This window comes from Onychomys torridus, chromosome 3 (genome assembly GCF_903995425.1).
Source record: "Onychomys torridus chromosome 3, mOncTor1.1, whole genome shotgun sequence".
Classification (NCBI taxonomy): Eukaryota; Metazoa; Chordata; class Mammalia; order Rodentia; family Cricetidae; genus Onychomys; species Onychomys torridus.
The window spans coordinates 160,199,050-160,222,797 of record NC_050445.1 but is presented as its reverse complement, the minus strand read 5'-3'; the positions used below and the strand labels follow the sequence as shown (position 1 = coordinate 160,222,797).

Below are 23,748 nucleotides of genomic sequence, written 5' to 3'. Positions count from 1 at the left end.
ATATTAATGAGGACTTTCAGGTAAGAACATGCAAGTTGGAGTATCCATTCCATGTAAGGAAAATGTGGAATTCATGGGATTGTTGATATTAATATTTAAAAACTTTAAAAATTGCAAGGGACAATGGACTCTGATTGGTCTGTCAAATATTGCCAACTGAATCATGATATGTTTGCCTTTTTTTTTTTTTAAGTGAGAGTTAGTAATTAGTAATTAGCTGTGTCAGGGCCTTTGTAGGAAAGCCAGGACTGCTTAATCATACATAATCCAAGGCTTCAATGATACAGAAGGTGTTTATAGATTTTTTTCATCAATCCCTCAGTAATGTGAAATTAAATACTTAAGTAAGGTAAAAGGGTTTCTGAAAAGTACTCTGATATGGTACCCATGAGATACTCTATAGGGAAATTAGTAAATAAGTGAAATTATCTGCCCAGATATTCAGAGCAGACACCAGCCCTATCTAGAAACAGATCAGTTGTGTCTCTGGCTCTGTTTTGCTGCTGCTAAACTCCAAGAAGTGTCTTAATGCTGATGTCTCTTGAAGTGTGTTTAGAATTTTCTAGTGTTGTTTAAGCATGCATGAAAATGCCATGTCCATGTGTCTTTGCCAGAAATGTTACCTAGGACATATAATCTTGATATTTAAAATTAGTTTCCTTGCCAAAACTGTCATCTGCTGCTATTTTGAATCTCCCCTATTGCTGCTGTGAGGACCAGCCTGCAGCAGCTCAGGGTTTGAGAGGGGTCCGACAGGGTCAGCAGACTATTGTATCTGAGGGAGTAAACTTAATTCTCTGGGACCAGCGAAAAAGAGCAACACACACACACACACACACACACACACACACACACACACACACACACACACCTTCAGTATGTCAGGATCTCACCTGGGGTGCTGATGAATGGCAAGCCTTCATTAAATCAGAGAAACTGAAGAGGAGATGCAGAGTAGGCGAACTACTGAACAGACAGACACACAAAGACTTTTCTGAGGGCCAAAGCTTAGTTCTTCATATTATTATTCTTTCTGTCATTTCTCTACTCTGTTCCTTTTCTGTTCTGTTTTTCTACCTTGATGTTTTCCTTCTGTCTCTCGATGTTTTCCTTCTACATCTTTCCTGGTGTTTTCCTTCTCTTGTGTCTTTTTTCCCTTACAGATTATATACCCTAGTAGAATCTTTCAAGCAATATAAAAATTGCAATGTGGTTACATACTATTTTTCAAGTGAATGAGTACAATGAATACAAGTTAAAAACAGTATGTTTTTCATGTATTTCAGGTGAAAAACAAGTTGTCCCAAGAACCCACATATATTCATGTCCAAGTAATTTGTTATAGATTAACAGAGTGTAAGCAAGCAAGGTATTTTTATCAGCCATTTCTTTTGCTGGCAGGCTGCATTTTGTGGTTTCAAAGAAAGGACCAATTATTTTATTATTTGTAGTGGGTAGCCATTCCAGCCTTGGCCTGGAAGTTCCAACCCCCACTGAGGCTTTGGTAACTGTCACACCTCCAAGGAGGGCTGAGAGAGAATGCTGAAGACCCAGGATCCAAAGGAGAGGAATCTCTAACCTCTGAGCCATCTCTCCAGCCCCACCTTGTAGGCGTGACTGTTACCGAAGCCTCAATGGGGGTTGGAACTTCCAGGCCAAGGCTGGAATGGCTACCCACTACAATTATTTGTCTCAAAAGGTAATCTTAAAAAAATCTTAAAGGAATCATAAACCTGAATTTTTATATATAAAAAAACAATCAGTCAGCTCTACTTTAAATCCTCAGGGTGCATACCCATTCATCAGTAGTTTTTATATCAGGAAGCTGAGGGCAGAAATGTGTACAGGGAATTAATCATCACCCTTGATCACCAGCCCATCCTAGCAAGAAAAGTACGTCAGCCAGCAATAGCCAGACCATCATTGTTCTTGTTCCCTGACCTCAATGAGTCCCTTGCTCAGCTATTAAAAGTGTGTCTTTAAATTGTTTTCCAAGATTTTTTTTAACCTCAAAGCCATTAACAAAAACATCTTAATCTAAACTTACTTTTAAAGCTTTTTTTAGCTATGATGCATACTGGAACCTGTGACCACACCTCCCAACATTAAGATTAAAAGAACTTGAGCTAGCTGGGCTTCTGGGACTCAATTGTTTTCCTTAATCATTAACCTAAGCCACAGTCTATATGGCTCCTCAAGAAAAACTAGCTGTGTGACGTTTACTTGCTTTAATTTTCTATCCTCTGCAGGCCCTGCTTTATCGGGGCAGGGGAAATATTGTATCTTGCGTTTACCTATATTAGGTTTCTCACTAAACTAACTTCTATCATAATCCCTTACAATATTTATTAAAGACCCCCAATCACCAAAATCTTATTTAAACTAACACTATTGTATAAATCCAGTACAGCTTAGGAGGAAATCATTTTCATAATAGTCCACAGGTAAAAATGCCCAGAAGAGAGCCGGGCGGTAGTGACGTGTGGTGATATTGTGTTCCCCAATATATTGTGCACCCTAATGAACTTATCTGGGGTCAGAGACAGAACAGCCACTATATAGACATAGAGGCCAGAAAATGGTGACACATACACCTTTAATACTAACATTCCAGAGGCAGAGATCCATTCGAATCTCTGTGAGTTCAAAGCCACACTGGAAAAGCCATGGTGACACACGCCTTTAATCCCAGGAAGTTATGGCAGGAAACAGAAAGGTATATAAGGTGTGAGGACCAGGAACTAGAGTCTTTTAAAGCTTATAGGCTTTTAACAGCAGTTCAGCTGAGATCCATTTGGACGAGGACTCGGAGGCTTCCAGTTTGAGGAAACAGGATTGGCGGAGAAGATGGTGAGGTGAGGTTAGCTGTGGCTTGTTCTGCTTCTCTGATCTTCCAGCATTCACCCCAATAACTGGCACTGAGGTTTTTGTTTTGTTTTTTGTTTTTTGTAATTAATAAGACCTTTTAAGATTTGTGTTACAATAGTACACGCCTTTAATCCCAGCAGTGGGGAGGCAGAGGCAGGCAGATCTCTGTGAGTTTGAGGCCAGCCTGGTCTACAAAGCAAGTTCCAGGACAGGCTCCAAAGCTACATAGAGAAACCCTGTCTTGAGAAACAAACAAACAAACAAACAAACAAAAAAACAAAACAAACAACCCTCCCCTCCAAAAAACAAAATGCCCTGGAGAACAAGATATTCTCATGAGATAACCCCACTGCATTAAGGGCAGTGGGGATCTCCCCACACCAATGCACATCGTGCCAGATCCCAGAGAAAAATGGCAGTGGCAAACACGCAAAGACCTAGCAGTAGCAGGAGACATCTGGGGCCGAGGATCTCGGGGCCTGTCCAAGACTCTCCCATCAGTGCCTTGCATGCTGGTGGCCTGATCCCCTGGGGTCAGTTGCCACCTACTCTGACAAGGTCACCACACTTGTTAGAACCCCAACTATGTTAGCACAGTCTTATTTAATATCATGCTGCCATTGCAGGAGTTTCTAGATGGTAGTTGGGGACTTCAGATCAATTTTATTAACCTAGATTTTAGATAAGTTGTATAAAATTCATATTCTGATTTATAAATTTTATAAATGTTCTGAAAGATTTAGCAACTCACTTATAAGCTTGACACAATGAAGTGATGGGGACCAGGAAATGGGAGGCAGGCATCTTGTGCTTTCTCTGCAGGCCCCTGAACCAGTCACAGCTGCTCTTCAGGGTTCTTATAAGCAGGACTGCAACTGGCCCATAAGAAACATCAGCTGTGTGTTATGTTACAGAGATTGTCTGTGGCCTGAGATTATAAAATACAAATATCCTACATTTTCTTCTAGGAACTCCATGCTTTAGGGTTTTTAACTATTAAAGTATATGCCTATCTGGAGTTCATTTTGGTGTGGAGGTCAGTTAGGGATCTAGTTTAATTATTTCAAAGAATAATTGGTAATATCAGCACTATTTTTAGAATAATGTTTATTTTTTGATTAAGGTCTAAGCTTTGGTGCTGCTGGTTCTATGTAAACATGTACTGCTGTGTGATTATATAGAAGTTTTGAAATGTTTATTTACTCCATCAGATCTTTAATTTTATTGAAAGTAGAAAAAGCTAGCTATCTTAATCAAAGTCCTATTGTTGTGAAGAGATACCATGACCATGGCAACTCTTATAAAGGAAAACATTTAATTGGGCTGGCTTATAGTTCAGAGGTTTAGTCCATTATCATCATGGCAGGAAGCATGGTGGCACACAGGCAGACATGGTGCTGGAGAGGTAGCTGAGAGTTCTACATCTGGATTAGTAGGCAGTGGGAAGAGAGAGTGACACTAGGCTTGGCTTGAGTATCTGAAACCTCAAAGTCCATCCCCAGTGACACATTTCCTCCATCAAGGCCACATCTACTCCAACAAGGCCATACCTCCTAATAGTGCCACACCTTTGAACCTATAGGGCGCCATTTTCATTCACACCAGCACACTAGCCATGCACTAGGGCATAGACTTATTCTGAGTAGCATATAGGTTAGAAGAACAAATGTCTAAAATTCAGTTACATATCTCTTAGTTCAGTGTAACACACAAACCTATCAAAAAGTAAAATACCTGCATGAGCTTATCTCCCCCAAGTCTGCTTGTGTAGATCACTGACTGTATATAGTATTTTATGTCATGCCTCAAACACTGCTTTGCTTTTTAACGTAGTAATTGTTACATGTTCATCCCTCCCAATCCCCACCTATTTTCCTGTAGGTACTACTAAAAATTTTAGACCAATACAGACAGAAAGAATATGTAGCTCCCCGTGTTCTTCAGCAAGCATTCAACTATCTCAACCAAGGGGTCGTTCATGCTGTGACCTGGAAGCAGATGAAGCCACATATACAGGTTAGTGTTGGGGTGGCTCTCTAAACCATTGTCAGTTACATTGGGTTTTCTAGAGAAAGTAGGTGTTATTTGATATTTTATATTTATGTATTATGTTTTATATTTAATCTGTTTCCACTAACAATAATTTCTAACAAGTGCAATCTTATATTATGTAGGGCTTCCAAAATTTAAGCATTTGAGAAGAGAGAGATCTTCAGGATTGTGAGGTGGGAGGCTTGGAGTGAGGTGTCATTCAGTTGTTGATTTATCTCTGGATCTGTTCTGTTAAGGCAGATCATGTTTTTTTGACCCTTATGTGAAAATATCTTGAAAGCTGCCAGCAGGGCTTTATTTTGCAGAAGATGCAGTCTGATTAATGACTTTCCTTTTGTGGATATACTCCAAAAGGGCAGCCTTCCTTCCTTCCTTCCTCCCTGCATGCCTCCCTCCCTCCCTCCCTCCCTCCCTCCCTTCCTCCCTCCCTCCCTCCCTCCTTCCCTTCCTTCCTTCGATTCAGTTCTTTAGCAGAAGTTGAAGTTTTATTTTATTAAAACCAGCTTTATTTATTTTTATTTTTTATTAAAAAGTTTTATTAAAACTACTTTATTAATGGCTAACCCTGTTTTTAATACCGTTTTTGTTTTTTGTTTTTTTTAAAGACAGAATTCAGCATTGTTATTTGTCATAATTAAAGAACAAATCAGAATGGAAAATGGTGGACTAATAATATATACGTTTTATTTGCACATAAATATCTGGGTAATTTAAAGTATTAAGAACTGACTCTCCACTTCCAATAAACTGTGAGTTCTTGGTGTAAAACATTTTTTTTTCCTTTTGAGACAAGGTCTGTCTGTGTAGCAGCCCTGGTTGTCCTGGAACTCACTCTGTAGACCAGGCTGGCTTTGAACTCACAGAGATCCGCCTGTCTCTGCCTCCAGAGTGCTGGGATGAATTCGTGTGCCACCATGCCAGGTTTAAAAATTTTTGTCATCTTTTGAGACAATAGCCCAGACTGACCACACTTCCTGTGTGGTGGGGGATGACCTTGAGCTTCTGATCCTCTTGGCCCTACCTCCTAGGTTGAGATTGCAGGTATGCACCACTGCACCTACCGTGTCTGGTTTATGGGGTGATAGGGATTGAACTAAGGATTTTAAGAACCTCATGCATTCTAGGCAAGTGCTCTGTCAACTAAGCTACATTCCCAGCCTGTTGTCCTTAAATTCTGTAAGTTGGTATGTGACAAGAAAATCAGTTGCTTTACTGTTCATGTTATCTAGGATAGTATTTAGGTAGGTAGTATTAACTTTTTTTTTTTTTAAACAATATCTTGCTATGTAGTCTGGCCTTGAACTCAACCATTTTTCTTCTACTTTTTGAATGCTAGGGTTACATTTACTACCAACCCAGCTTTGGTTAGCATTATCTGAACACAAGTCTTACATATGTAAGATTTTTAAAAAAATAATTTATTTAACTTTATTTTATATGCATTGGTGTGAGGGTGTCAGACCATGTGGAACTGGAGTTACAGACAGTTGTGATCTGCCATGTGGGTGCTGGGAATTGAACCTGGGTCCCCTGGAAGAGCAGTCAGTGCTCTTAACTATTGAGCCATCTCTCCAGCCCCATGTAGTATCTTTTAAATTTGTGAATTGTAGACTTTGTAACTATTTGCCTACTTACTATGATCAAATAGTGGTAATTTCCTTGCAATTAGTAAAGATATTTTTTTCATTTTATTTATACCTATAAATGTAAGGGTGACACAAAATACAAAATAGCATCTTTTCCTTTGGCATTATTTTTACATGGCTTTCATATAGAAAGTTTAAGGAAAATACTGACCTTTAGGCTGAATTTCAATTAAGTGATAAGAAATAGTCCTTTTTTTTTTTTTTTTAAAGATTTACTTATTTTTATTTTGTATGTATGGGTGTTTTGCTGCATATTTGTCTGTGAACCGTGTGCATGCCTGGTGTCCAAAGAGACCAGAAAGTCTTTGGCTCCCCTAGAACTGGAGTTACAGATGATTATGAACCTCCCTGTGGGTGCTGGGAATAGAACCCAGGTTCTCTGGAAGAGCAGCGAACCACCCCTCTAGCCCTCATCCTGTTCTATGTGAGTAGTTACTAGAACACACAGGGGCTTGCTTGAGCTTAGCTGCTGTTCACATGCTGCTTAGGGAACTTTCTCTCTGAAACACACAGCTGTGGAGTAGAGTACTGGTGTTTTGGAAATGGAAGCAGAAAAGACACAGATATTGTTGATGTATTGGTGATTAGGACCAGCATGGACACATGAAGTGTTTTTAAAATTAGAATTATGATAGTAAATTTAACCCTGGTGGTATTTTCCTTACGAGAAATCAAGGTGTATTTAATGTTGATCTGCTAGTGAAGTTGTTGTTCCTCTCCTTACTTAAAGGAGCATCACTTGCACTGGTCTTTTCTGCTTCTGGCCTCCAGCTTCCAAGTGTTCAGTTTGTCTGAACTTCAGCTATTGCTGTCCTCTCTGAGTGTGAATACAGGCTGAGAAGGATTACTGTAACTGGAAAAACTAATGTCACCAGTCTTTTTGGAATGGTCTGTACCCAATTGTTTTGTCTGTTTCTCATCTTAGAGTATCTCTGAAGACGTCATTTTTTCTGTGATGTGTTATAAAGATGAGGATGAAGAGCTGTGGCAAGAAGATCCATATGAGTACATAAGGATGAAATTTGGTAATTGAGATGAGTTTTCCCTCTGCAGTTCCTAGATATATAAATGTAACTAAATTTATATTTCTAAGCAGTTCTGCTCTGTATGATGAACTCTGGAATTTAGAAAAGTTTGGTGTTATTTTTCAATAAGGTGCTTGATGACTTTGGGTATAGGAGACGAAAGAAGTCTTATTCACTCTTCTGTCAGAGATAAGGCCTTGCTGAGTGGTTTGTTACTCAGGCTGTGTGGCTGTGTGGCTGAAATGGAGGGACCACCTTTTTTGTGCTGTGTTACCACATAGCACTTATTCTGGGATAATTTTGGGTTCCTGCACATTCAGAAGCACCTCAGTTTAATTTGTTTTCCTCTCCTTTGGACTACATAGGATTTCTTTCATTGGCCTCAGTGTATGTGACCCAGATCTGTAACATGCATCTTAAAAGGTCTTATTAATAAAAACACTCAGGAACCAGATACTGGGGTGGTAGCTGAGAGATCAGAGAGACAGAACAAGCCACAGCTAACCTCACCTCGCCAACTTCTCAGCAGATCCTGTTTCCTCAAACTGGAAGCCTCTGAGTCCTTGTCCGAATGGATCTCAGCTGAACTGCTGCTAATAGCCTAAAAGCTTAAAAGCCTAAAAGCCTCAAGTTCCTGGTCCTCACACCTTATATACCCTTCTGCTTCCTGCCATCACTTCCTGGGATTAAAGGCATGTGTCTTTCTTAAGCAAAGACAAGAGATCTCAAGTACTGGGATTAAAGGTGTGTGCCACCACACCTGGTTCTGTTCCTAGTATGGCCTTGAACTCACAGAGATCCAGACAGATCTCTGCCTCCCAAGTGATAGGATTAAAGGTGTGAGTGCCACCATTTTCTGGCCTCTATGTCTAATTTAGTGGCTGTTCTGTTCTCTGACCCTCAGATAAGTTTATTGGGGTGCACAGTATATCAGCCACATTCCCCCCCCTTTTTTTTAAAAGTTGTAACTAATATAAGAAAAAGTAATACAATAAGTATATACAATATATACAGTCAAGAATTACACTAACAATGTCCAGTCCATTAACATTTGACAAATTCAGACAAAAAATTTTATTATTTATCCTATTTTGGTGTGTCCAATACAAAATTTATATACTATATAAAAAAATCCAATCCAATGTAAAATATTTGAAACAAGTAGTTCCTTTTAAAAAGTAGATTCAGGGCTGGAGAGATGGCTCAGAAGTTAAGAGCACTGACTGCTCTTCCAGAGGACCTGAGTTCAATTCCCAGCAACCACATGGTGGCTCACAACCATCTGTAATGAGATCTGGTGCCCTCTTCTAGTCATACATGCTGTATACATAATAAATAAATAAATCTTAAAAAAATAGATTCAATAACCTACCTTTTTATCTTATTACATCCATATTCTCTCTTTTTTCCTTTCTAAGTAGTTTAAAAAAATCTACCTTTTATCTTATCATTTCTATACCTTCCCTTTTTTCTTTTTAGAGTAGATTCAATAATCTATCCTTTTATTCTATTATTTCTATACAAAAATAAAGATCTTTGGGGATCTATTTTGGCTTGGATCTTTCTAGAAGCTGTTGAACTGAGTAGGTTGCCTGATAATGACCCCCCCTTTTTCTGGATACAGCCCTGTGCAGATGTTATAATGTGTAAGTCTGTATCCCATAGCTAAGATTTATCAAAGCAGGAATGTTACCATATTTATTTGCTTTATTTTATATTCTTTTTCCTTTCTCATGTCTGTCTCTCCTGGTCTTGATTGGCACCAATCTGCCTTCAGTAATGTTGAAGTAAAGATTGCTAGTTGAAGGTGCTGTGAGAAAGTTGTTTTATTTGTTGAGTCAGTTGTCCGAAGTTCCCAGGTTCAGCTTAAACTCCTGCCAGGGCCCACCTTGTGGGACCCAAGTTACCGAGCTAAGCATGCTTTGATTCCAGAAGGAGCATCCCTTCCTCTCAGGGGAGAGCGACATTGACCATCTCCATTCTTTCTCCACTTTGCCTTTTCCTTGAAGGTCATTGTCCCGTGCAGGATTTATTCCCTCTCTTCCTGTGTCTGCTTTGACAGGAGAGTGAAGTCATTCTTCCTTCTGCTTAAGGCCTTTTGAAATAGGGTCTCACTCAGCTGTCCAGTCAGGCCTCGAACTTACTATGTAGGCTGGATTCAGACTCCTGGCAGTTTTCATGACTCAGCTTTCTGAGTGCTGCATTTATAGGTCTATACCATCTTGCCTGGAAAGGTGTGCTGGGATTGAGTCTAGGGCTCTATGTGTGCTAGGTAAGTAGTCTACACTGAGCTAACCACAAACCCTCAGGCACTCCTCAGATGGTTAACATTTAAAAAAAATTTTTTTTAAGACATTTTTATTTATGTATGTGTGGATTCCCGAGAAGGCCAGAAGAGAGTGCTATATTCCTTAGAGCTGTAGTTAGAGGTGATTGTGAGGTGCCTGATATTGGTGCTAGGGAACTGAACTTGGGTCTTCTGGAAGAACAGCAAGTGTTCTTAACCACTGAGGCATCCCTCCAGCACCAACTTAACTGCTCAGCCCTCTCTCCACCCCCATGTTAACTTCTCAGCCTCCCTCCACCCCATGTTAACTTCTTAGCCTTCCTCCACTCCATGTTAACTTCTCAACCCTCCCTCCACTCCAAGTTAACTTCTCACCCTCCCTCCACCCCATGTTAACTTCTCAGCCTTCCTTCACCACCCCATGTTAACTTCTCACCCTCCCTCCACCCCATGTTAACTTCTCAGCCTTCCTCCACCCCATGTTAACTTCTCAGCCTTCCTCCACCACCCATGTTAACTTCTCAGCCTTCCTCCACCCCATGTTAACTTCTCAGCCCTCCTCCACCTCCATGTTAACTGCTCAGCCCTCCTTCCACCCCATGTTAACTTCTCAGCCCTCCTCCACCTCCATGTTAATTTCTCAGTCCTCCCTCCACCCCATGTTAACTTCTCAGTCCTCCCTCCAGCCCCATGTTAACTTCTCAGTCCTCCCTCCACCCCATGTTAACTTCTCAGAAACCTAACTGGAAAAATGATATCTTTGTTTTTTGTTTTGTTTTGTTTTTAAAATATAACAACTAGTAGTTCTGGCATCTTTATGATATAGTACAACAATAAACAAACCCCTTTCATGTTTGCTCTCAACCTAATTGCTATAGTGGGTATGTACACATTTCATCAACTGTGGCTGGAGAGATGACTCAGCAGTTAAGAGAACTGGCTACTCTTCCAGAGAATCCAGGTTTGATTTCTAGCACACACAAAGTGGCTTACAACTATCTGTAACTCCAGTTCCAGGGGGTCTGACACCCTCTTGTGGCCTACCTGGACACCAGGGCTTGAATGAGGTATACTGACATTCTTGAAGGCAAAATCTCATACACATATAATTTTTTTTTTTAATTTACAAATTGGTGAGAAGAATATTGGTAACTGAAAAAAAATCACTGAGGAGCTTTTCCCTTGTTCATTTTCTGCTGTCATGATTGAGTGGTCCTTCTAGTCTATGTTGTCAAATGACCACAGGGAAAGAAGAATATTACTGCATTCCTGTCTGTGTGTATTGATTAATATTAAAATTGATTTTTTTTTTATCATATTCTGTAATCAGATTCGTACCAGTTACCAAGAATAATGTTTTTAGATTTGGTAAAAGCTGACCTGAGCTCAGGCTTTGATGTTGTGGAAGCCTAAAGTGATGCCACAAGCTGCATCCCTGTGCATCTGTGACTCAGCCTCTGTAAGGTGCAGTGCCTTCAGCTGTGAGCAGGATACAAAAACAGTACTGTGTAGTTTGTAGTATAGTGCTCAGCACGGAGCAACTCTTGTTTTCCAGGGGAGGGGGGAAGGGGCTTTGGAGACAGGGTTTCTCTGTGTAGCCCTGACTGTCTTTGAACTCACTCTGTAGACCAGGCTGGCCTCAAACTCATAGAGATCCACCTGCCTCTGCCTCCTGAGTGCTGGGATTAAAAGCATGCACCACTGCCACCACTGGCAAGTTTTCAAATTCTTAATGAAATAGCCTTTTATGAAATTGTGGAAGTTTTCAAGGTATTAAGTAGTATTTAAGTACTTTGGCATTCAACAGATTATGTGTTGAATGCTGTAAAGTGCCAGCCCTTCCTTAGAACTCTTCCCCTGCTGTTCCCTGCCTGCTGTAGTACATTCATGTAATCCCTACTTCTTAATTCTTGCCATGTGAGCTTCTGTGTTTAAGTCTGCATTCCTAGAGCCTAGAGCAGTTTCTGCACATGGAATACTCTGAGTAAGTTTTGTGTTTTGCACTCTGAATGCATTTTGATAGAGATGAAGTACATTCTCTGTGTTCAGGGAAATAGATACCTGAGCTGTATTTTTTTTCTTTAATCTTGTCACTTGAAAGGTTGAGCACATGGTGTTTGCTAAATGTGCTAAATCATATATTAGATTATGCATGAAAAATCTGAGATCATGATGACCTTAGCATCTTTATTCTGTAATTCACTGGCCAGGTTTAAAGTCTATATAATAAAGAGTTGTGTTTTTATTAATAAGATTTATTTTGACATTTTAGATATTTTTGAAGATTATGCTTCTCCCACCAATGCAGCCCAAACCCTGTTGTACACAGCTGCAAAGAAAAGGAAAGAGGTATACAGTTGTTTTTAACAGAAAAGTAGCTTGTATTAATTTGATGTTCTAATATGTCCTCAATATTTAACAGTTTATATCAGCATTACTTACAACTTATCATTTTAAATAGGTTTTTTTTCCAAGTAAAAGATTGAAGTATCTTTGATACCTTTCCTTTTGTGTTTATAGTTGATGAATAAAACACAATAAAATGGCTTTAATCTTGAAAATTAAATTGAAAATGCACATCGTATTCAACATGGTGGTGACAAGATGGAGGTTCATGCAGATTGAAATGGATTTTTGTTTCTTTAGGTGTTGCCAAAAATGATGGCGTTCTGTTATCAAATACTAACAGACCCGAACTTTGACCCTAGGAAGAAAGATGGAGCCCTGCATGTGATTGGTTCCCTGGCTGAGATTCTGTTGAAGGTTAAGACTATCAATTTCTTTTTCTCATGTATTGGAGAGTATTTGTGTAGTGTATGAGTGATAGTGTGTGTGTTCATGTGTATACACATGTGTTTTGGCAGCCAGAGTGAGGTGTCTTCTGTTATGGCTCCCCACTTTATTTATTTTTGTTATTTTTCCTACTTTATGTGTCTGGGTGTTTGTTTGTGTGTGTGTCTGTGCACCACATGCGTGCCTGATGCCAGAAGAAGCTAGAAGAAGGTGTCAGATTCCCTGAAGCTGGAGTTAGAGATGGTTATGAGGTACTACATGAGTACTGGGACTGAACCTGGGTCCTCTAGAAAAGCAGCCAGTGCTCTTAACTGCTGAGCTATCTCTCTAGCCACTATTTATTTATTTTTAGACAGACCTCTCATTAGCTTAGAACTTAGCAATTACTAGACTGGCTGGCCATTGAGCTTTGGGGATCTGCCTGTTGCTGTGCTCCCTACCACCCCCATTCTTAGGTTACAAATATGCACTGGTACACCATTACTCTTGGCCCATTTGGGGATTTCAGTTCAGGTCTTCATGCCTGTATGGCTTATAGTTCACCAACAGCCATTTCCCCAGCTCAGATGATCAAAATTTAACTTAATTTTAAGGTGTGAAGCTCAAGGCAATAGAAGCATGGAAATTGTTGGTGATTTATTCTAATTGACTGGCTTTACAGTGAATATCCTTTCCTTCCTAACCTACACACATTAAAAAAATACATTTCTCATTTTATGTTTGGGATTTAAAAATATTTTTAATTACGTTTTTCCAACATAATATTTTCATTGACTATTTGGGAATTTTACATTGTGTACCCCAATCACACTCGCTTCTAGTCCCCCAAGTCCAACCCCTGCCCTTTTGACCTCTCCCCACAACAAAAACAAAAGAAGGAAAGCTTTTATTATATTTTATTTACTTATTTTGAGTGTGTGCATGTCCCTTTGCATGTGTGCCCCACAACACAGGTATGGAGGTCAGAGGACAACCTGTGAGTGCTGAGAGTGTTCTCTCCTGTGGGGATCAAAGTCAGGTGATTAGCTTGATGGCAGGCGTCTGTATTTGCTGACCATCTCACCAGCTCTGTCACCTACTTTCTTAACTAAAAAGAAAATTTACTTTTGCCAGTTTAACTATAGCTCTGTAAGAAAGATCTGAGTATGATTTCTTCTTTCTACAAAAATAAATTGGGGTTGGGGATTTAAAATGGAGTTGGGGATTTAGCTCAGTGATAGAGCACTTGCCTAGCAAGCATAAGGCCCTGGGTTCGATCCTCAGCTCCAAAAAAAAAAAAAAAAAATTGTTCTAAGATACTATTCCTGACTTGTTTGAAAGTTGCAATGTGTAGATCAAACAATTTTACAAAATTGGGTATTAAACACAAGTCACTGTAAGCACACTTTTGAGGAAGTGGTCTTACATATGATGAAGTCATTGGCAGCTGCTGAACTTGACTTCCTGTTTTTTTTTTTTTTTTTTTTTTTTTGTTTTGTTAACAGAAGAGTTTATTCAAGGACCAAATTGAGCTGTTCTTACAGAATCATGTATTTCCATTATTATTGTCTAACCTGGGATATCTTCGAGCTAGAGTAAGTTTTCGTTACATCTGTTATGAATACTAAGATCTCACCTGTAGGGTAGTTTCTGAAGTGAATGTGATGATGTGTTAAAAGAGTTCATGTGTGACATTGTCACAGGGCCCTGTTGTCCCATGACTGCCCTGACACAGTGGTGTCATCCAGTGGCTGTCCCCGACACTGTCACAGAATACTATCATCCAGTCACTACCCCTTCTTTATTACAGTCTTGCTGGGTGCTGCACGCATTTAGTTCTCTGAAGTTTCATAATGAGCTCAACCTCAGAAATGCGGTTGAATTAGCCAAGAAGAGCCTGATTGAAGATGAGGAGATGCCCGTCAAGGTCGAAGCCGCCCTTGCACTGCAGTCGCTGATCTCTAACCAGACTCAAGGTGATGATGCATAGGTCTTTTTTTTTTTTTTTTTTTTTTTTTTTTAATAAATAGCCCTACATAATCTCATTCACTTCCTTCCTTGAAGGAGATTTCTAAGCCTGAGGGTCCAGAGTCTAGATCCTTTCCCCCTTCTGAATTTTATAGGTACTTATTCTGCCTGTTTTAGGAGCTCTGTTAGTTGTGGTTTCAGGTTAACAATTGCTGGGTACTGGGGTAAGCTGGGACTTAAGACACATGGACCAGCTTTGGTGCTCTCTGACTGGCCACAAAGGGCTGGGAAGGTATTCAGCATCTTTTCTCTGAAGCTTAACAAAGCTGACAAGGCTCTAAACCCGTCAGGCCTTCATTTTCTCCTGTCTCAGTTTAAGAAGTTAGATTGTACAGCACCAGGATTCAACTCCAGGGTCTCTGTGGTTCTACCAGTTCAGAAAGTAGTATTTCCAGTGGGTAGTGACACAGGTATTTTGTTTGTTTGTTCAAGATCCAAATAACCTTTGCAAGCAAGTTCAGCTTTATGAGAACATGAGCTTGTGTCCTGTTTTATTGAGGAGATTAGATGAGGTGTAAAGATCTGCTGGGGGTGGGGTGGGTAGAGATGGTGAGGATGGGTCAGCACAGTGCTGACCATGGTATCTATAGGCAGGAGTTCTCACACTTGTCATGGGGATCCACAGTCAGGCTGATGACAAAACATTTGTACAATTAGAATTTCTCAGGGTGAAGGTGCAGAGCTGTTGTTCTTTGGGGTAAGACAGCTCTTCCTTAGGCAGTACACCACACCCTGATGCTGTGTGTGTGTAACTCTCGGAGGGTTACTTAATACAGCTTTGTAACTTGCTCATCACAGTACAACAGCATCTAAGCCTTATCTAGGAGTTATAATGTGTGAGTGACTAACTCTTGCTGATTTTGTTTATCTGACTGCGTTAGCCAAGGAGCACATGAAACCACATGTGAGGCCTATTATGCAGGAGCTGCTACATATCGTCAGAGAGACAGAGAATGACGATGTCACCAACGTCATTCAGAAGATGATATGTGAGTACAGTCAAGAGGTGGCCTCCATTGCTGTTGACACAACCCAGCACTTGGTAAGTGTTGGATGACTTCTGCTGGAGAGATGTAACAAGCCTCTTCACCCCCAAATAAATAGGGCACTGATGACAGACTGAAGAAATGATTCTGTTCAAGTCTAGCTTAGTGAGCCAGTGAGTCAAGGCAGCCACATCACTGAAAAGCCTGTTCTAAATGGGTGACTGTGAGATCTGCATCCCTGGAGCCCCTTGCATTATTTTAAGGCAGCTCACTCTCTCCCCAAGCACTTGCTGTCTTTATTACTTGGAGAGCAACCTTGTGAATCTTAAGAAATTTCTGAATTCCCTTTTGTGAACCTTGTAAGTTTTATTTGCTTCCTGAGTTGTATAAGCCTTCCTCTTCCCTCCACTTCCTTTAAGAAGAACTAGCCATATAGCAACAGTAAGAATGAGCTAAGTATATACTAGTTTGGTAAAGAACCCTTAATGGGGGCGGGAGAAATGGCTCAGTGGTTAAGAGCACTGTTTGCTCTTCCAGAGGACCTGGGTTCAATTCCCAGTACCTACATGACTGCTCACAACTGTCTGTAATTCCAGTTCCAGGAGATCTGATACCTTCTTCTTGCCTCCACGGCATCAGCCATGTGTGTGGTGTACAGACATATATGCAAGAAAAACACCTATACATATTTTTAAAAAAGCCCTGAGGAGTATAAATAATGCCCCCCCCCCAATTAATTAAATTCCAGAATTTGGAGTTGAGTTTTATTTATAAACAAAATCTCAATATGATCATATTTGCCTTACTCATTAAGATATTCCTGGGCTGGGTTGATTAGCCTTAGATTAGCCCATTCATTCCTGATAGTCCCTTTCACCTGTGATACCCTGCAGTGCCATGATGACACTCTTGACCCCAGCCTTCTGAGGTCTTACTTTTGCACTTAGAATTGGAGTTTCATTTTCCTTCTTTGGAAAAAATTTAAAATTTATTTTTATTGTATATGTACATATTGTGTGTGTGTGTGTGTGTGTGTGTGTGTGTGTGTGTGATCCAGAATGTGGAAGTGAGAGGACAACTCTGTAGAGTTGGTTTTCTCCTTCCACCTTTATGTGTGTTTTGGGGATTGAACTCCTGTTACTTACCTTGTGTGGCAAGTGCCTTTTCCCACAGAACCATCTTGCCAGTCCAGGAGGATGTTTTTGTTGCCTCTTTGATAAAAATTTTCCTATTTTCTCCCCTCTTCTATACTTCCTGATGTGGAGTATCAGACTGAACTGAGTCCTACTCCTGGACCTTTTCTTCTCTTTTTGTCTATGTCTGTTTTTGTTTCATTTTCTGAATGATCTTTGATTTCATCTTCTAAATGTCCTGTCACATCTTTCCTTTTAGAAACACTTGTTTTCATTGTTTCTAGATTTTGATTTTCTCTAAAGATAACTAGAAGTTACATAAATATTGGTCAATGGCTATAATAGCTAATATGTGTTTCATATCACGACTATAATAAATGCAGAAGGATGTTTGTATAAGTGTGACATGATCTGTCATTGCAAGAAAAAAGATGATTTAGCTAGCAAAGTGTAGAACTTAGTGTCTGAGAAATGCTAGTATTTGGGTATATGGCACTGCCTCTCTGCCATGGTGCAGTGGTACCAGCTAGTGAGTATTCTAATGTAATTTTTACAGGCTGAGATATTTGTTAAAGTTCTTCAAAGTGATGAGTATGAAGAAGTCGAAGACAAAACTGTCATGGCTATGGGAATTTTACACACTATTGACACTATCTTAACAGTTGTGGAAGATCATCAAGAGGTGGGATTCTTTGTGTTTTATTATTATGGTTATATTAACTGAAATTTATATGTCCAATGGTTCTGAATTTTGGTGTGTGTGTGTGTGTGTGTGTACACGTGTACATGTACGTAAACATATGTGTATTCACCATGGCATGTGTGTAGAAGTTAGAGGACAACTTTTGGGAGTCTGTTTTCTTCTTCCATTGTGGGTTTTGGGGACTGAATTCAGGTGGCCAGGCTTTTTGTGGCAAATGATTTTTTTCCCTTTAATTTATTTTTTAAATTTATGTATTTGTTGTGTATATATTGAATGTATGTGCACATGTATGTGAGTGCCCTTAGAGTCCATAAGAGGCATTGGATTCCTGGAATTGGAGTTATACGCATTTTTGGGCCACCTGATATGGGTGCTGGGACATGAACCCAAGTCCTCTGAAAAAGCAGCAAGCACTCTTAACCATTGAGCTATTTCTTCAGCACTATGACCAGTGATTCTCACCAGCCTAAAGTCTTGGTATTACAAGCAAACAAATTGAATTTCTCTCAAATTTTAAAGTAATGTATTAAGATGATCGAGGAAGGATGTTACACATTTATTAAAAGTTAACAGCATAAGCCTTTGTATTAATCTGAGTCCAGGTCATCATATCTACTTTGTGCCAGGCTGAGCAGAATAAGGGACTTGCCTTCTAGGAACCCACAGTCTGATCTTAGTGGAGAAGAATGGAACTTGAAATTACAGTGACAGGTTTAGTACAGGATTAGAGTTGTAATGCAAAAGTAAGTAAGATACAGTAACAATGGACAGGAGTAAGTAAGAACTTGAAGACATCCAAATTCCAGAAGAACATTGATCTATACAATTAATTTTTTGAGACAGGGTGTCATGTCACCCAGGTTGAGCCCAAACTTACTCTGTAGCCAAGGATGGCCTGGAACTCCTGATCCTCCTGCCCTTACCTCTTTCCTTCGTGCTGGGACAAAGCAGGTATATATTGTCACATGCTTTTTAAACAATGCTAGGGGATGAAACCCAGGGTTTCAGGCATGCTATCACTCCACCAACTGAGTCACCTAAGGCCCAGGGATAACAATTTAGACATCTTGTTCAGGGCTCACCCTTTAGTTGGCTGAAGAATGCCAATAGGTAATGGAGTCTCCTTTGCAGAGGCAGAAATGAGGGTCAGGAGGTTTAGGGTTATTGCACTTGTCAAGCTGGTCAGTTATAGGTCTAGATTTGTCATTGGGCTATTCTTGTTACACATCAACTTTTCCAACCCACAGTCCACCTGGGTTCTCCTTCCAAGTGGAACATGGCCTTTCTTTAGTGAAGATTAGCCATGTGTTCACTGCATTTGTGAGCACAGGCTGCTATGTTTAGCAGTGACAGATTTGCTCAGTAAGTGAGGGTTTGGGAAGCAGGTACCAGCTCTTTACAGTGTGCTGTTAGCCATGTGACTACAGGTTCATCCCGTGTTTGTGAGGCGCCCAAGGGAGATTGCTGAAATAGTGCAGTGTTAGTCTGCTGGATGTTCCTGCACCTTAGGGCTTGTGTGAGTTTTTAATTTCCATATTCAGTATTTTATTTTTCTCTTTTCATGTTGAAACTCTGTTCTTCTTGGTAACAGTGAGTTAGACCAAATCATCTTAGAATAGCTATGCCTAATAAGCTAACTATACTTCTTTCACCTTGTGTTTTCAATTTCATGAGACCTAAGAAATCACTAAATTCCATTTTCCCAAGTATGGGTATTGTGAAGAGAGCAAACTGCAGGATTATTTTGAAAACAATAGCATTTTTGCCTTTTGATTTATCTTTTTGATCTTGATATTAATTTTTTTAGAGACAGGGTTTCTCTGTGTAGCTTTGGAGTCTTTCTTGGAACTCACTCTGTAGACCAGGCTGGCCTCAAATTCACAGAGATCCACCTGCCTCTGCCTCTAGAGTGCTGGGATTAATGGTGTGTGCCACTACCGCCCAGCTTGATCTTGATATTAAATTTTTTTTTGAACGACAAGTGATGTTGGGCATTCAAAGTTAACTATACTTATCAAGGGAGGCATGAGTTAAAGTTGAGACACATTAAGCAAATCACATTGGACTTCCTGCCTGGAGATGAAAATGTAAAACCTTCAGTATAATTAGAGGCAAACCTGGCTGTGGTCTGACCTCCTGGTAACCTGTTCTTACTTTTTTGAGGATTAAAAATTTTTGTTTTAAAAATTCTTTCCTTTTTTTTTAGATTTTAGTATAATCACATTGTTTCTCTCTTCCTTTTCTTCCCTCCAAACCCTCCCATAAACCCCCTCTTTACTTTTTTTCAAATTTATGGCCTCTTTTTTCATTAATCTTTATATACATATATGTATATTTTAGTTATATATGTGTGCATGTGTCTACATGTGGGTACGTATATGTGTGTGTATATGTGTGTGTGGATGCTCTTGGAAGGCGCCTCACATCCCCAGGAGCTGGAGCTACTACAGGTAGCTATGCACTGCCCAACATCTGTGCTGCTAACTGAACTGGGGTTCTTACACACTCTTAACTGCTGAGACATCTCTCCTGCCCCATTCATTAACTTGATACTTCTGCTTAGTATAAGTGAACTCTGGAAGTCATACTTCTTTCAAAGAAAAACATACCTATGGTTACTTAGGGCAAAATTGGAAATCAAAAATGGGTACTGAAGCAGGTTCATTTTTATCTGATGTTTTAAAGATATTGGTAGAGTATAGATTTTGGATCATTTGAACTTCAAAATAATAGTTTAACATATATCAAGTTATCAAACTGTACCTACAAATTATTATTTCAATTAAATAAAAAAATACCCAAAATAAAATTAAAATTGAATTAGAATATGTTCTAAGGTTGAATTATACAGTTACCTGAAAGTGTATCTCATCACTGATTTTAACTTTTATTTATTTAAAAAATACCTGATACAAAGGCTAGGAATTGTGTCATACAACTTTAATCCCAGCAGTAGGGAGGTAGAGCCAGGCAGTTCTCTGTGAGTTCAAGGCCATTCTGGTCTACAAAATGAGTTCCAGAACAGCCAGGGCTACACAGTGAGACTCTATCTTAGGGAAAAAGATCTGATACAGCATTAAGTCTCTGGAGGCAAAGGCAGGAAGGTGTATCTCTCTGAATTTGAGGCTAGCCTGGCCTACTATAGTAGATCTACTATGTAGATAATGTCTGGGGGTGGGTATGTGGATGTGTTGAATATTGGATAATTGAAGTCATGAAAAGATATTTAGTTAAACTCACTGCTTACTCAGTTCTCCATTTACCAGATTCTCTTCTCAGAGGTGGTAGTTTTCATCAGTTTTTTTTTTTAAAATTTTTTATTATTTTTAATCTGAGATTTTTCTTTTGCCATACTAGCAAAAAGTAAGTGCATGTATATGTATTTCATGAAGATGATAATATGTTCTGCTAAAATTCTTTCTCTGGGGGAGGACAACATTTACCTCCTTCCATCTAAGGTTTCAATGACAAACCAGAGTTTGATTCTACCACAGTTACCCTGGAGAATCATTGAGTTTATTGAGCTTAGATCATATGTTGTGGAATATTTCTTTACACTGTATAAAGATGTGTCATTGGGATTGGTTTAATAAAGAGCTGAATGGCCAATAGCTAGGCAGGAAGAGGTTAGGCAGAACTTCCGGGGATAGAGCGGACTCTGGGAAGAAGAAAGGTGGAGATGCTCGGAGATGTAGAACAAGCAGGATGTACAGGAGGAAGGTAACAGCCACGGGCCATGTGGCAGAATGTAGATTAATATAAATGGGTTAATTTAAGTTATAAGAACTAGTTAGAAAACACCGTAACCTATAGGCCATACTTTCATAATAAGAAGTCTCCTGTGACATTATTTGGAAAGACTTGTTACAATCGTGGGTGAGCCCAAAGTAGCTACACTGGAATGTCTTCACAAGGCATGGATGTTGGCTTCCTCACAAATGAAGGTCCTCTTCAATTATCCCTCCCTCTACTTTAGCCTGTATACTTTAGCCCCTCCCTCAACACCCCAAAGCCATGTGCATTTGGGGCGGAACTGAATACATATGGCTGGGAGGATTCTCAGGTTTGGGTCCAGTGATTCTCCCCATGCTCTCCTTCTGTGAGGAATGTCAGTGGTTGACTGGCCTGCTCCTGATGGACTCTGGACTCTTATAGGCAGTCACAGCTGATCTGATGAAGGGGCAGTTGTTCTGCTCAGAAGGTGGAGCTGCATAACAACACAGTAGGTTTAACTGACATGTCAGTCAGAATAAGCATATAGTTTAATAATATTCTCTTGTATATGTACATTTAGACAGCCAGTCATAGTACGTAGACACTGACATTCCTGTTAAATGGATATTTGGTTGTTATTGTTACAGATATTATTGCACTGAATGGCCTTATTCATGTCCTGTTACTGGAGTGAGAATTGTCTGTGGGTGAATTCCTTGAAGAGATGTTGTTGGCTGAGATTACATGCGAGTGTGTAATCTCGAGGTCAGAACACCTGTCCTTCCACCCTTCACTTCTGACACAGTCCTAGTGTTGTACTCAGTTATGTGTGAGAGTGACAATCTCTTTATGAGCTTGAGGCTCATTTGTTTTTTTAATGGCGTAGCTGTTTTTCTGTTGAGTTGTTAGATTTCATAAGGGGAATTGATGTTTGTGATACCACTGGGCAGTATTTCAGTTTTTTTGCTGTTTGTCTTGATCTGTTTCTGTCCTTGTGCAGGAATACTCGACAGTTTTGTAATCAGGTGGTTTCTGTGACTTTTGTTACTTCCTCATGTTTATAAAAGAGTTCTTTTACTTTTTCTGGTATTTTTCTATGTTACAGTTTCTTACATAGAAATCTTTGATCCATTAGGAATTTATTTGGTGTAGAATATGAGTAAAGAAGTATCTAATTCTAAGTTTCCATGGATTTAACTTCCGTTCTTCTCATTGGTCTACTTTCAGAATTTTCTTGTATTTTTGCATATTTAATTTTCACATAAAGATAGCAACTTCTCTTCTCATAATATTAATTTATATAATAACCTGAGAATGGCCGGGTGTGGTGGTGCGCGCCTTTAATCCCAGCAGTTGGGGGGCAGAGGCAGGCTGATCTCTGTGAGTTTGAGGCCAGCCTGGGCTACAGAGTGAGTTTCAGGAAAGGCACAAAGCTACACAGAGAAACCCTGTCTCAAAAAAATCAAAATAATAATAACAATAATAATAATAATAATAACCCGAGAATGATCACAGTGAATTTTAGACTCTTTTTAAAATTTGTCTTTAGATCACACAGCAGTTGGAGAACATCTGTCTAAGAATCATCGATCTTGTTTTACAGAAGCATGTCATTGGTAAGTTCAGAGGTCAGATAAAAGGTAGACTGTGTTTTTTTTTTTTTTTTTTTTCAATTTGATGAACTCAAAAGTACATTTTTTTTTTTAGCTCTTTAAACTTAGTGAGGTAGACAGTTTTAAGAGAGGGGATCTTGCTTTTTCTTAACTTGAGGCTCAGCTTTCTGATATTAGCTAGGTATATTTTCATTCAGTGGTGAACTCTTAATGTATCCAGAGAAGAATTTTTGGTTTTATGAAATTTAAAGGATGGAGAATGTAATATCTACATTTTAAGCAGAACTGAGCTGGTACTGGGGATACAGGTCAGTTGGTGGAGTGCTTGCCTGGAGGGCAGGAATCCCTGGGTTTTGTTCCCAGCACCAGCATGCACTGACATGGGTAGGACATGCCTGAATTCTCAGCACTTGTCAGGAGGTGGAGGAAGGAAGATCAGAAGTCGGCTACCTAATGAGTTTGAGGCCAGCCTGGGCTACTTGAGACCCGAGTGTGGAGGGGCAGAGGAAGAAGAGAGGCGGAGGGAAACAGGGAGAAGGAAAGAAGTGTGTGGGGGAGGGAGACAGAGGAGGAAGGGAAGGGGACTGGGATGAAGTTTATCTGGGATTTGTAAAGTGCATAGAACTAGACAGTGTTTCACCAGAAGTATAAATTGGCAGAAAAGCTTTGAGTCTCTAAGGTTTGTACTACCTTCTTCATGAGAAAAAGCAGCATTTAGAAGTTAGATATCTTTGCTTGGAGATAAGAACTGTGCATTTTCAAATGAACTATTTAGATATAGTTTTCTTTTGACTGAGAGTAATGATAGTGTGTATGAATATGGAACATTTCTTTGGGCCGCTTTACTTACAGTGGGTATAAAGTATTCTGAGTTAAACCGAAGAATACTGCTTAAACTGCAAGTTCTATAACTTGAAGAGA

At 39.6% G+C, this 23,748-nt stretch overlaps 1 protein-coding gene across 4 annotated transcripts in view; it reads left to right on the top strand.

Annotated features, from left to right (window-relative positions):
* Window positions 1–23,748, top strand: part of Ipo8 (importin 8) — a 72,839-nt gene that overhangs the window by 25,942 nt on the left and 23,149 nt on the right. For 3 of the 4 annotated variants that reach the window (XM_036181193.1, XM_036181191.1, XM_036181194.1), the window contains exons 9-17: window positions 4,750–4,884; window positions 7,492–7,591; window positions 12,151–12,227; window positions 12,525–12,641; window positions 14,156–14,245; window positions 14,461–14,626; window positions 15,560–15,720; window positions 17,354–17,479; window positions 22,764–22,830. In XM_036181193.1, the coding sequence (XP_036037086.1) occupies window positions 4,750–4,884; window positions 7,492–7,591; window positions 12,151–12,227; window positions 12,525–12,641; window positions 14,156–14,245; window positions 14,461–14,626; window positions 15,560–15,720; window positions 17,354–17,479; window positions 22,764–22,830 (1,039 nt within the window). The remainder of the gene's footprint in view (window positions 1–4,749; window positions 4,885–7,491; window positions 7,592–12,150; window positions 12,228–12,524; window positions 12,642–14,155; window positions 14,246–14,460; window positions 14,627–15,559; window positions 15,721–17,353; window positions 17,480–22,763; window positions 22,831–23,748) is intronic. The other variant, XM_036181192.1, reaches the window with a different exon arrangement.